Source organism: Diceros bicornis, chromosome 29 (assembly GCF_020826845.1).
Source record: "Diceros bicornis minor isolate mBicDic1 chromosome 29, mDicBic1.mat.cur, whole genome shotgun sequence".
NCBI classification, from domain to species: domain Eukaryota; kingdom Metazoa; phylum Chordata; class Mammalia; order Perissodactyla; family Rhinocerotidae; genus Diceros; species Diceros bicornis.
In genome coordinates, this window is record NC_080768.1 from 26,619,738 (window position 1) to 26,632,823 (window position 13,086).

Below are 13,086 nucleotides of genomic sequence, written 5' to 3' on the forward strand. Positions count from 1 at the left end.
CGCGCATGTCCACTCCTCCCCAGGGGGTTGCATCTCCAGCAGGCAGAACTTCTTTCAGAATCACCATTTTAGTCTCAGTTCTGTGAAACTGACTTCAATTTAGGGGGACAGTTCTTAGACAAAGAAAAAAAGACCCACGTGGTCCTTCTGGCTTTGCCACTGACTGGCTATGTGACTTTAGGAAACTCACTCTGAGCCTTCACATCTTTACCCATAAAAAGAGCTCTCTGATATCCCTTCCAGCTTGAACACTGATGATGTTATGAAGTCCAAGCTACCGGAATGCTATTCACCCTGTGATTCTTATGAAGAATGCAAATAGTGTACGTGGTACTTCTCACAAATTTATATTTAGCATCATTTTAAAAATGAATGTGTTGGCCAAGCCTCAAAAGTACTCAGGGCACTTTTAGAGCCCCTGGTTACCTTACTCCTGCTGAAGACACTCAGAGCCCCTTCAGCAGGGCAGGTGACAGCAAGGCCAGACCCAGGCTTCTTGGCTCCTAATCCCAGTAGACAGTAGAGCGCACTGCTTTTACACGGCTACCAGAGGCTTCACCTAAGAAGTGAATGTCTCTTATAGCGTTGGGTAGAAGCAGCACTAGCATGGCCTGGCACATGGTAGAGGAGCAGCAAATGCTCACCCAAATTATCTGGACAGCTGGATATTTGCTATTCCGGGGACGCTGCTCTAGAGGTCTTGTTATTTTTTTCTTTTTACTCCAGATAGCTCCGAGATGTCTGTCTCACAAGTCAGAATGATGTAATGATCATGAAAACCATACTGAATCTCACACAGACATTCATAAAAACCCGTGTTATTTTTTTTAACCCTTCCTATTTCTGCGATGGCAAATGGGGGACAATGTTGGACAGTCTTGAGAAAGGCACATACGGATGTAGCTTCCTTTTGCATCTGTTGACTAGGTGGTCAGCTTCCGTTTGCTCCACCTGCCCCTGCAGAACCACTCCTGCCTTTCCCAGCGTGGCCAAGACCGATTTATAGGGAACATCTGGCAGCAGCTTACCTCTCCCTCCATCCCATCTGCTGAACTTTGAAACAAAACACCTCTGGAAATTTTACTCAAGGGCATGGTCCAATACTCAGTGGCGATGGCGGGGGGGCGGGGGGGGGGGTCCCACCAGGAGCTGGTGGGTTTTGCTGGGTACGGAGTTTGTCTGATCAAGCAGTTAAAAGCCATGCTAGCCACTTATAGTTTTCCCACTTTTGAATACGCTAAACCAAAAATATGCTCCAAGAGCAAGCAAGAGGGTAGAAAGAGATGCCCTCAGATTATTAAAAATGGATTCAGAACAACACTGGTCCCCGTGCTCCTTCCCCAGCACTTATCTTCTTAGCTAGGACCAGCCTTCACTGCTGTGACCCACCACCCCCACTCTGTGCCTCACAGCTTTTCAGATAAGCCATGGATGGTGATCGAGCCCTTTGCAAACCTACATTCTATATGTGGAAACACATCGATTGAAAATATTTCTCCCCAGCCTCCGGCTCCAAGAATAGAGTCAGTTTTAAAATAGGACAGTTTCAGTTTTGCTTTTTCTACCTTTATTACATTTTTGAGTTTGAGATACAAACCACTCTCTTATACCACACAAAATACATCCATTCTTGTGATTTTAAAGTGCATTTCCCCTTAACTTTGTATACAAAAATATTTATTTTTTAAAATGCAGAAATTTCTTGACAAGGCACTTTCAGGCATCCAATGAAGATGAGTCTTCGGTTCTACATTCACGAAGTAAAAGTGAAACCACACCATCCGAAGCTGCGTTCTTGGAGTCCTCACAGTCTCTAGGAACTGATAAACAAAACCATCAAAACATTCACAGCTTTACAACTTGGGCTGCAAAGTTTTACAACCATAACAAGGAAAGCTGCCCATAACCACAGCTTATCCCTCAGGGTCCCAGAGGCGTCTCCTTCAGGAAGTGCAGATAAGCTGCCAAATCATCTTCAGATGACCCGCTAAGATCCCACTACACGTGTAACTTCTTGTCCCCAATTTCAGTGATCTCATCAGGAGAGACAGTAGGCGGGACCCCCGGGGAGGGAGCCTTGAGGCCGACTGGGGCAAACCACATCCGGGGGAGGAATTTGAAAAGAGGAAACAAATGGAAGACGACCAAGGTTTTCATTCACTGTCCACTGAGAGGGAAGACCCAGAAAACGGGCCCTTCTAAAAAGTGAGCAAACACACACATTTTTGGTTTATAAACATATATATACATATATATATATATACACACAACCCATTTAACGTCCAAGTGACTACAATTTTTAAAAAGCAACTCATATGCAAAGATCAAAACCACAAAGCATTCTTTTAGAAGTTCGAAATTTACTTCTTTAAAAAAGCATACTGAAAGAGTAATGTTTTGCCACCGTTAAAATTAAATCTTAGAGATAAAATAAATTCTACCTTGACTCTAACATCGTTTCAATTTCTGGAGAACTACACAACTCCATTATTTCTCACCAGCTCCCCTACAACAAGAATACCTAAAAAAAAAAAAAACCCCACTCAAATGTTTCATATCTTCCAAGAAACATTAAAAGCTTATTTATTATTTATCTTTATATAGTCCAGCCTATGTATTGCACCTAATTTGCAAATGCCCCCCAGGGCATTTGGGGGAATAAACATGAAACAAAAATGGAGCTGCTTCCCCATTTCTGGACAACTGCACCAGGGGCAGGAGGCTGGTCCTTCTGGGACCGAGGGCCATTTGTCATCATAACCAGGAGCTGTCTGAGGGTCCAACCTACAAGTCAGGCTGCAGTGAAGTCTCCAACTAAGAAACCTGTCTCTCTCTGAGGTGTGGTGAGCTGTAAAATAAAGAGAGCTTCCATCGAAGCAGTTCCTGAGGCCATCTGTTCACATCCTGGGACAGAACTGGGCCAAAAGGAGACAGATTGATTGGTACAGAGAAGACAGTCTTCTTCAGACGCTGCCACCTCAATGAATGATGATGCTGATGGGGAAGTCGGGCAACTGGATTCTTTAGTCATGAAGGGTCTTTGCAAGCAGGTGAGGACTTGCCTGGTGGGACGAGCATCCCAGGTGCACTGCCGGGGGGGCTTGCAACCAGTGCCCCCAGCAAAAAAGCTGCAGTCAGCTGGGAGCAAAGAAGGGTAGAGAGGAGGATTTATGGTGTTTTAAAAGAGATACTTATCACTGGATTACCATATATCAAATTTTGACACAGAATGTCTTAAGATCGTTATTACTGAAAACCAAGGAGTCACTTGAGACATTTGTTTTTATGAACATAGAATGATCTCATTACCTTTAGTCTGGCAACATGTAAATGACAGTGCACCCTGTACCTTTCCTGAATTGCAGGAGGAGGGAGGGGCCTTTTTAAAACAAGATAAATTAATGACCTATATAAAATCAGTTTTGCTTCCATTCCACTTAGATTTACACTCTTAATAGTTTCGATCAACAGATCTGTAACATTGAAAGTACTGTCTGTGTTCTTGATGGGTAAGATATGCTTAGATAAAACACAGTTCTGCCCAATTTCAGCATAAGATAAAAATGTGATTTTCCCATAAATGATATTATCATGTAATCCCCGAGTGTCACCCACCTGGGAGAGGCATAAAAAATAAAGCACTGGATTGCAGACGAGTGACAGCCAGTTTTAGGAACAAGAATTCTATTGACTACCACTTAATAGCATTTAAAAAGTCAAAACATTTTTAAGTTCAAAAAAGGAGGAAAAAAAAACCCAACGACAAAACTCTAGGAGGCAAGACACTCCATACCTGCCCAACACTGATATTCTGATTGATCTGGAAAATGCAAGTGAAAATGCTTGCAGAGTCCAGCAGCTGTGCCCCAAATCCAGGCAGCTGTGCATTCCTCCTCCTGCCTCCCTTAGGAAAACCTCGCTTTACTAAGATCAGGCAAAAGGAAAATGAGACAGTCATTTAACTGAGCTCCAAAAACAAAAACAAAACAGAAAAAAACCCAACCTTCTACAAATACACATGTAGAAATGTTTTTCAAACACCCCCAAGTACAAAACAATCTTGCCCCAGAAAAATCACAGGATTTGAGGATCCATCTGACAATGAGTCCGAGTCGTCTTATCACAGTGCGAACCAACAGACTCTTAATTCTTTAGTCCAATATGGTTAAGAACAACTAACCTCTGATTATTTCAGAGTAGGCAAACACTGAAAATAAAGTATGAGAACTTGCTGAGGTTTCTCTCCCCTCTCCCTTTACATCCTACACACCATAAATAAGAACACCCAAACCAACGTCCCAGGGTGCTTGGAAACTGTCCTGGATATTGTAAATCACAGTCAAAGTAAAACCAAACCTCTTCGGAAGGCTTTGAGGATATATGGGATCTGCAAATCAAAATGTCCTGAACACAGCATAAAAGATGATTCTCCAGGAAAGGCGATTCTAAAATCCTTTTGTGAAGAACAAGATGCTGCAAACCCGCTGAGCAAGTTAACACAAATCATGTAATTGAGCCGTCTGGTGACTCAGGCTAAGAGTGAGTACTTAGAAAGCTCCCTCAAAAGCCAAGAGGAAAAGCTAACAGCGTCCTACTCCTGACTGTCCCGCTTTGTCACACCCCTGCCATCTGTAACACCGCACAGGAGCCAGTTACGTTCGATAACTGGTGTGCCATTCCCTGCTGGAGTATACATGTGGGGTCAGAAAGAGGAAATGTCTGTCTCAGTCACAGGCTGATTTGCCTTTATTATCTTTTCCTGAACATCAGATGAACTGTGGAAGAAAATAAGATGCAAAAAAATGCACAAAGTGTGAAGTAGACACGGAACGGCAGCAGCAGGCAGGAAGGGCCTGGCTGGGCGGAGAACACCCGAAGACGAACGGTGCGGATCCGATGGGAGGTGGCTGGGGACGGAGTGACTATGAGGCGACTGACTTGCCACATCCGAGGGGAGAGGAGCAGCTCCCCAGGGCAGCCTGGCACACTCTGGGTTGCCCTGTTAAGCCACCATCCTCCAGCCTCGCCAGCACTGCCTGCAGGCCTGGTTCCTGCCCAGATCCTGTCCCGCACATCCTGCTCTGCCCCTGGTGGCTGCCACGGGCACCAAGCAGCTGGCACACCACATCCACTCTGAGTGTGAAACCGGTTTTGTGATCTAAACCTGGCTGGTTTTGCTGGTTTACGAAAAAAGTAAACAGGATCCTTTCTTTTCAAAAACTGTGCCTAATGGCAGTTCAACTTTTCTCTTGGCTTCCACCTCCATCCCACGGTGACTGCGTTGAGGCTTGTCTGCACCCACTCAGCCAGGCTCTGTCACGTGCAGTCACTAATAGTAGGGCCCCAGCTTTTCGTATCCTAAATAACTAGGCCACTCTGGGAACAGACCATAGGAACACCGAGGGCTTCCGAATTGGTCAAAGGATATTCCGAAATCTGGTCCGTTCTGTTGCTCGGCTGTCCCCTGAGCGGATTTCAGTTCAGCCCGGATGATCCTATAGTTTTTGCCTTTGTTGCTGTCCCAGTATGCCTGTCCGTTGCACTCATAGCACACAGCAAACTCCATTCTTTCATAGGACTGAATTTTCTCGGGTAAGCTAATGTCAAAGGAGAACGTGTCCCTGTCTGAACCGGCGTAAGTGTCCTTCACATACTGACAGGGAAAGTCTGTGAAGCTTTTCCAAGTGTCAAATGTCATTCTGATTTTCACCATCTTCTCAAAGGCGAGGTTCTGCACCTTCACTGTGCCCGAGATTGCTTTGTCCTTCAGGACGCAGTTTTCAAGGCACACGCGGTCGGTCTGAAGCCGATTTCTAAAGTCTAAGTAATCGGCTGAAGGCTGTGAGAAATCCAAAACAAAGCTCTCGCTCTCTGCTGTCGTCAGACTCACAATGTTGTCTAGGAGCTCGGTGATGTTAAACGGAATATCTAACGGGTCATCGAACTCCGAGAACACTTTGACCATTGTCAGGGCCAGCCCCTGATTGTCTGCGAAGGACACTCGCTTCTTCACCTTCTTCTCCTGGACGGTCGGGGCCACCATGCCACTGGCTTCGTTCTTGCTGCTTAACTGAATACAAGGCCTTAGAGGCTTGCTGGGCTTCGGGGAGATCTTGAAGGTGCACCTCTCTCTGCGCAAGGAAGGGGCCATGCAGCTGTATCTGCACTCGATGTCCACGGCCATCATTGGGTTAGACGCATAGGCTAGGACCCTGGCAAAGGGAGAAGAGAAAGAAACAGCAACGAGATCAGACCGACGCTGAAAGTCATCATTCCAACAGGGACTGGTACATAACGTCTCCTTCGTCCCTGTCCACACGGCTACAGCTGAGTATTATCTCAAGTGTGACCTTGGTTTCAGGGAAGATTAGGGGTGTAACGTTAGGGGAGAAAAGGTCCAAGGTTAAAACAAACAAACAAACAAGTAAGGAACCACTGGTTTCAACACTCAGTTCACAGGTTTTTCTGTCAGGGTTTCTTGGGGCCTTCAGAATGCTAATGCACCACAGGGAATAATGAAAAGAGTACGCTGTGTGCAGAATTTCCCAAACTTATCTAATTAGGGAGCCCTTTTTTGTGGAGCATGTTGCAGAGCACATGTTCTGAGGAACATACTTTGGTAAATACTGCTTTAATCCAATAAAGAGAACTTAATCCATCCCATAAATATGGATTAGTGTTTACTATATGCTGGGCATTATGCCAGACGCTGGGATTCAACGGTGAAGACAGACACAAACCTGTGTGCATTCAACTCACAGCAGATTTTTATATTCCAGTGTATCTTTCTTTAAAAACCCCCCAGCAATTTAGTATTTTTAAACCTTTAATATAAGTGAATATTTGTCTTATCTACAGCGAAAACAGCCTCTATACGAATACAAAGCAAAGAAGATCATGTTAAAGAGGTTAAATCTGACTTCATAAAAGCTATGTGTTTCTCTAAGTGAAAAAAAATAAGTAATATCAAAAGTCTTAAAAACTGGGAAAACATTTTACAAAAAGCATGATGGCAAAGAGTTAATACATTAATATATAAAGAGTTCTTAAAAAGCAATTACAAAGTCAAACAATCCAGAGAAAAATGAGCAAAGAGCATGAATAGAAAATTCATGAAAGAAATTTAAAAGTGGCCCATAAATACGCAAAATGTCCAATCTTGTAAGTAATTTAAGAAATTTAGATTAGAAAACAATGCCTATTTTTGTTTACCTATTGAGTTAGGAAAGAATTAAAAAAGATAATACAATACAAATATTTCTATTAGTCTAAATTGGCACAACCTTTGTAAATGTTCTTAGCATCTTTGGTTCTAATATCACATACAGTTATTTATCTTAAGGAAATAATTAAAAGTCCATGAGGGTTGATTACTAACATATTCAATGCAATAATTATAGGGGGAAAAGAGTGAGAAAATAACCTAAATGACCAGTAACAAGTGTCTGGTTAAATCAATTGTACCACATCCATGTGATAAAACTTTATATCATCACTAAAACCATTATTTGAGAAAAGATTTAAATGGCATGGAAAAAATTTATAATATATTGTTAATATAAAAAAATGGAGAAGATAAAATTGTACACAGAGACCAAACTTGTGGGGAAAAACTATGTGTATGCACACACACAAAAAGACTGAAGATAAAATTCTCAGAATATCCAGGTGATACGATTTCGGGAAATTTCTGTTTTCCTACTTTTTACTTTCTTATATTTTCTAAAATAATATCCCTTCAAAATCAGGAAAAATTAGTCTAATAAAACACCTTAAATATTTTAAGATTTGCCAAAAACCCATCCAACACTTCTGCTTCACTAAAGCCAAGCAATTTTTACCATTCTAATTACCGTGGCAAATTTATATTCTGAATTGACAGTTGCAATGGGCTAAATGAAGAAGTCAGTGATGAAACCAGGATTAAAATCTCTAGTGTAAGAATCACAGACATGGTTTCTGGATTAGTTCCCCAACACACCTCCCCTCACTATGGCAAAGGTGCAGGGATGTGGTGGTGTGTTGGGGGGCTTGCTCTCAGGCCTCCCCTAGGTCCCACCCCATCGTGGGGGCTGCAGGGTGATGGTGGTCATTAAGGAGAAGCAACAGGCAAAATGTTGCTCATCTTCTTACAAGAGCTGGGACCACTGTTTCCATCCAATAAATAATATCTCGTTTTCAACTTCTGATTTTGATTAATCAAATATATAAAGAAAAATGAGAAAGGGCGAAGACATATTGGGTTTTCAAAAGAAATACAGCACTTCCCTAGGATGCAGGAATCACTTAGTGATGACCAACTGGAGAAATACACAAATTCAGAGACAAAACAATAATTTACAGTTATAATGCAGTTATCTAAACATTCATTTGAAAAGATATTTGTCTTACTGTTTTCTCTCTATCAGAGTCAAAAGAGTGAAAATTTTAGGAACAAATGTGCTTTCTATTATCTATTCTTATACCCATGCATTTGTTCTGGAAAGGAAAGTTCTGACTGGATTGGGCAAGACAGCTTTAAAGAGTCAGTGGGTTGACTAAGGGGTTCAACGTAAAAAAAACCCTTACTTACATAGTAGTTACATTTTAGTTTTCCCCTGTCCATCGCAAAATTTGTCAGAATGTATTGGAATTAATTATACCTTAGGCTCTAATTTCAACAAAGGCGGTTTTCCTTTTTTCAATTAAACATGAATTAAAAACCAAACAGCCGACCAAGCCTTGCATCCCAGCCCCTTGACAACCTGGGTGTGAACCAAGGGAGGAGGGGGTTCCTCCTGGGCTGCAGCTGCTTCCTCCTGCCCTGAGTCAGCACTCGGTTATCCGCAAGTTCTCTATGCACGTACAAGCCTGCGAGTCAACCTCATACGTGCTTTCCCGCACAACATGAAAACCCTCGTTAGAAAAAGGTTGGGAAACTCTCAAGACGCTGGGGAAATAGAATTCTAAAGCAAACGGATCAGGTAAAGAATGTGCACACTTGCAGTGGACTAAAGTCACTCTCGAATTCTAATCCTGCAGGTTAAAAACACTTGGCTGAAGACTTGGGTACAGTTAACACTGTTTGGACCCAGCTGTGTCCATTTCCTCTAAGATCCCGTTTATCACCAAGCTGTCAGAACAAGTGGAACTGGGGCTGGGGAGGTGCGGGAGCTAGTCAGAGCCACAGATACTTAAACAATTCCACTGGCACTTTCTAGAGCCTAATTGGTTTTGCAACATTCTTCCATGGAGGGCAAAAGTAAGGTTAACCACCTGGCAGCACAAGGGTACTAACAGGGTACTGGCCCAGGGCATTGCACAAGCAACCCTGCCCAGAATCCCGTCACCTTTTTAGTGTCACCATAACTGGGCGTGAGGACACTAACCCCTGTGGCCTCAACCTGGGGTACGATCTGACTTGTTGGCCACCTTGCCTATCCACAGGTGGATACAGGCTTTTATTAACCAGATCATTCTCCAAGAACAGGTGCACTAAAGTGCTGGTTTGGTACAGGCCTTCCTGACCCTCAGCTCAGGAATTCTCCAGTGGACCCTGAAAGGGACCATCACCCAGAAGCACTCCTAGCAACGGAGACGTACAAGGTAATAGTTTCCTAAGTCCCTGAAAGGAAGGCACCTGGACAGGTGTTTTACCCTCAAATGGCATGAAAATGATCAGTTCCAACACAGGATGCACCCAGCTATACCTCAGGCCCCCTCTCCTGACAGACTCTGCTGCCGCTCAGCCCTTTTATCTCCCAGGCCAGGGAATATGAGTCACTAAGGTTGGCCAGGGAAAAATCCACAATGAGAAGAGGTATGGACGCACATTTGAAGGAGCAGAGCATGACGTAGAACCTGGATAAAGTTTGTTGCAGGGCAGGATCACGAGAGTATGAGTAGCTGTTACTCAGACCAGTATGCATTCTCTAAACACTTTCCTTCCAAACAGGTGACTAAGAGATCAATGTTGCCCCACGAGGTGCGCCATGCCTGAGGTAGATTTTAGTGTTTCTGGCCAAAAGAGGGCAAACCCTAACACTCCATGAAAATTGGAGAGAACACAGATAATTTTGCATGAATGCTTTTTCTGTTCCACTAGTGACAACACACCTTCTCAAGACAGCTGGCCAGGGTTAGAGGTCATGGTGATTTTTCTTGTGAAAACTATATATATATAGACACACAGAAAATAAGCCCATGACCTTCACAGTTTCAGGCAGCTGAGCTATTCGTTTGCTGGCTGTGCTTTTTATAGGAAGTAAATATTTTTTTTGTATTGAGGCCAAGACATTTCCCCTCCATTCTCTTGTACTCTGATAAGAAAAGACAGAAAAATCAGACGCACCGAGAACCCACCAGAAACACTGAAACTATATTAGGTAAGCATTCACAACCAGATTACCAGGTTATAATTTTTTAAAGACATGGCCATCTACCCCTTTGGCATTTCTTCATTCCCTCCCAAAAAGTTTGGCTGACACAGTACGAATAAAGGTGACATCTTTCCCTTTGTACTCAGACCATGGGGCCCTTATTCGCAGCGTTAAAAGCCACTTGTACTCCTCTATCCTGTCACCATCATCCGAAGTATATTTGAGATACATACCTGTGGATGAGGCTGCATATTACAGGAAAGAGGTAAGTTAAAATGGCACAGTCCCTGCCATCTAAAAATGTCCAACGTGAAACAGAGAGCACTGGCCTAGGAATGCCTCCACCTAGCTGTGCCACTTGGGGCAAGTCACTCAACCTCTCTCATCTTGAGCTTTCTCCTCTGAGGTCCCTTCTCGCTCTGACATTCTCGGTTCCTCATAATGCTTGATGTTCTTCTCTTCCCACTGGCTTCTCCCTAGACACTTCAATTCTCCTGTTGTGTTAAGTGCTCCAGCTGTCTTCACATTAGTTTTGGCTCCTGGACAACGCTGCCAAATGGACAATTTCCTCTGCTCCTCTGCACCGCAGCTCAGAACCCTAACGCTGTCTTCTCCCGGACCCTGGGTCTCCCAGGGAGGCCTGGCCACAGAGACCACAGGCTCCAACACCTTCCAGTAACTCTCCAAGTTCTCAAGCCAAGTCTTTCCTCAATTTTCTCCTCTTCTGCAGGAAACACCACCAGGACGGGCCCCGAATTTTCTACTATGTCCTTCTGGGCCCACTACACCCTCTTTTGCAGCAAGTCCCTTCCATATCCCTTTCTCTGCTCAAAAGGGTAGCATGAATAGGGCACGGGCAGGGGCGAAGGCAGAGCGTCCAGTCTGGAAGATCCCACAGGTCACTCTGACCCTGCCCCGCTCGGTCCAGCCAGGACGGGCTGCGCCCGCCCCCAAGCACTCCACGAGCCTCGTGGGCCTCGGCCCGGCACCCACCTTTTGGGCCGCGGGGAGGCCCCCTCTCCAGCCCGCTCGCTGCATCGGAGAGTCCGGAGGGAGGTGGCAGGGGAGGCCGCCACCACCAGACTACGTGAGCGTCGCTGTGTCCGGGAGGCAGGGCTAGGGCTCGGTTCCCGGAGATGTGACCGGCAGGGGGAGGAAGACGACGAGGAGGAGGAGCCCAAGTTATCACACCAGGGCGGGGCGCGGGGCAACCCCGGCCGGGGCGGCGCCTCTCGAGCGTCCCCGCGCGGCCGCCTCGCCCCCGCCGGCTCGGGACAGCTCCAGTCTGGGGACTAGGGGTCAGGGCCAGGGGTGGCCCGGCTCCAGGAGGCCACGGCCGCCGCAGCGCTCTATGTCTCATCGCCCCTGGCGGCCGGAGAGACTAGCAAGTGTGTTTCCTTGCGTTTTACGGGGCAACCGAGCCCGGAGGGGGACGAAGCGACTTTTCCTTGCGCTCCCGACCCCACCGCCCAACTCCGCCCACACCCTCCATAAGTGTCGGGTCCCAAGCTGGAAACGCCTTGTGTCAGGTTCGAACCCGGGACAATAGGCGGCAAGAGCCTCTGGAGTCCGAGCCCCAGTCCCCCGGCCACCCCTCGCGGCCGGGACCCGCACCTCGGTGGAACACGTGGGTCTGGCCAGGTTTCATCCCACCTCTTGTCCCTGAATTGCCCTTTCCACGTGGAAGCAACAGCTGACTAGAGCCCGCCTCGAGTGTTCCACCCCCACAGTGTAACTACAAGTTGCACGGTGAGAGTGTGATATTAACCAAAGAGGGTGTCCACTGCGCGCCCCTCGCCGCCGTTTCCCGGCCCTGCACGCGGACTCCAGGGCTTGCAGAGGGACGTACCTGGTACAGCTCATAAGCCCCGCGGTGCAGAGGCGCCAAGCCCGCGGCAGCATCCGCGCGGGGGTGGCAGGGGCAGCGGCGGTGAGGGCAGGAGCGGGGGTCGGGGCTCAGGTCCGCGCCCTCCGCGGGCAGCCGCATCCGTCCATGCGCCAGAGCAGCCCGCTCGCCTCCTCCCTGCGGCCCATCACCCGGGACTCGGGCTCCCCGCCGCCGCGCCGCTCGCTTTAACTTTCCAGCCACCTCTCCCCACTCGGGATGCCATCCCAGACCCCCTTTCACGTGAACGCCCCCCGCAGCCAATGGGCGCGCCCGGGACGCGAGCGGTCGACCAATGCCGGTGGAGCCGCGGCCCCGCAGAGCAGCGCTCCGCCACGTGATCGGCTGCGCGCCGGGAGTGATAGGGCTGGATTCCAGGGGCTGGGAAGGGGATGGTGGGTCACTGTTTCATCAGGAGCCTGGGGACAGCGCCAGGGCGCAGAGGCACTTGCCTACCGAAGAGCATCCCATCGCAGCAAGAGGGCTGGACGCAGGCGGCTTGCAGGATTCCCTCTTCCTAGGCAAAGTCCCAGATGGGCAAAGCCTTGCTGCATGCTCAGAAGTGGTTTCAGTGGCATTCACACCGTCCCGCCCGCCCCCCCTTCATCTTACAATTTATCCACGCAGCTCACAGATGACCGTTACTTGCCGCATCGTATGCAGAGCCCGGAGGAGCCCGGAGAGAATAAATTGTTCTCTCCCCCATTTTAGGTGGAGTCTCCGAGATTGGTACCCCCAGTTCCTATTAGAGTGTTGAAAAGAAGTAATTACTTTACGCTTGCTTTGTGCCTGTCATGGTCCAGGTGTTACTGTGAAAGAAATACAGTAAAACTCTTTTTATAA

At 46.8% G+C, this 13,086-nt stretch overlaps 1 protein-coding gene across 2 annotated transcripts; it reads right to left on the reverse strand.

The window, feature by feature from the left end:
- Positions 1-2,340: 2,340 nt before the first annotated feature.
- Positions 2,341-12,437, reverse strand: PPP1R3B (protein phosphatase 1 regulatory subunit 3B). Of its 2 annotated transcripts, none has more exons than XM_058525137.1 (2): positions 12,208-12,437; positions 2,341-6,212 (listed from the first exon to the last, which is right to left on the reverse strand). In XM_058525137.1, exons 1-2 carry the CDS (start codon positions 12,258-12,260, stop codon positions 5,330-5,332), a joined length of 936 nt encoding a protein of 311 aa, XP_058381120.1. In that variant the 5' UTR covers positions 12,261-12,437; the 3' UTR covers positions 2,341-5,329. The 2 variants fall into 2 exon arrangements, with proteins under 2 accessions (XP_058381120.1, XP_058381121.1); XM_058525138.1 differs by lacking the exon at positions 12,208-12,437 and adding an exon at positions 11,352-12,201.
- Between the last annotated feature and the right edge of the window lie 649 nt (positions 12,438-13,086).

Excerpts from the sequence above, each read along its gene's own strand:
- PPP1R3B (XM_058525137.1), bottom strand. The coding sequence starts at position 12,260 with ATGCTGCCGCGGGCTTGGCGCCTCTGCACCGCGGGGCTTATGAGCTGT. Across the intron at positions 6,213-12,207 it reads GGGCTTATGAGCTGTACCAG|GGTCCTAGCCTATGCGTCTA; the intron begins GTACGTCCCTCT and ends TCCCTTTGCCAG.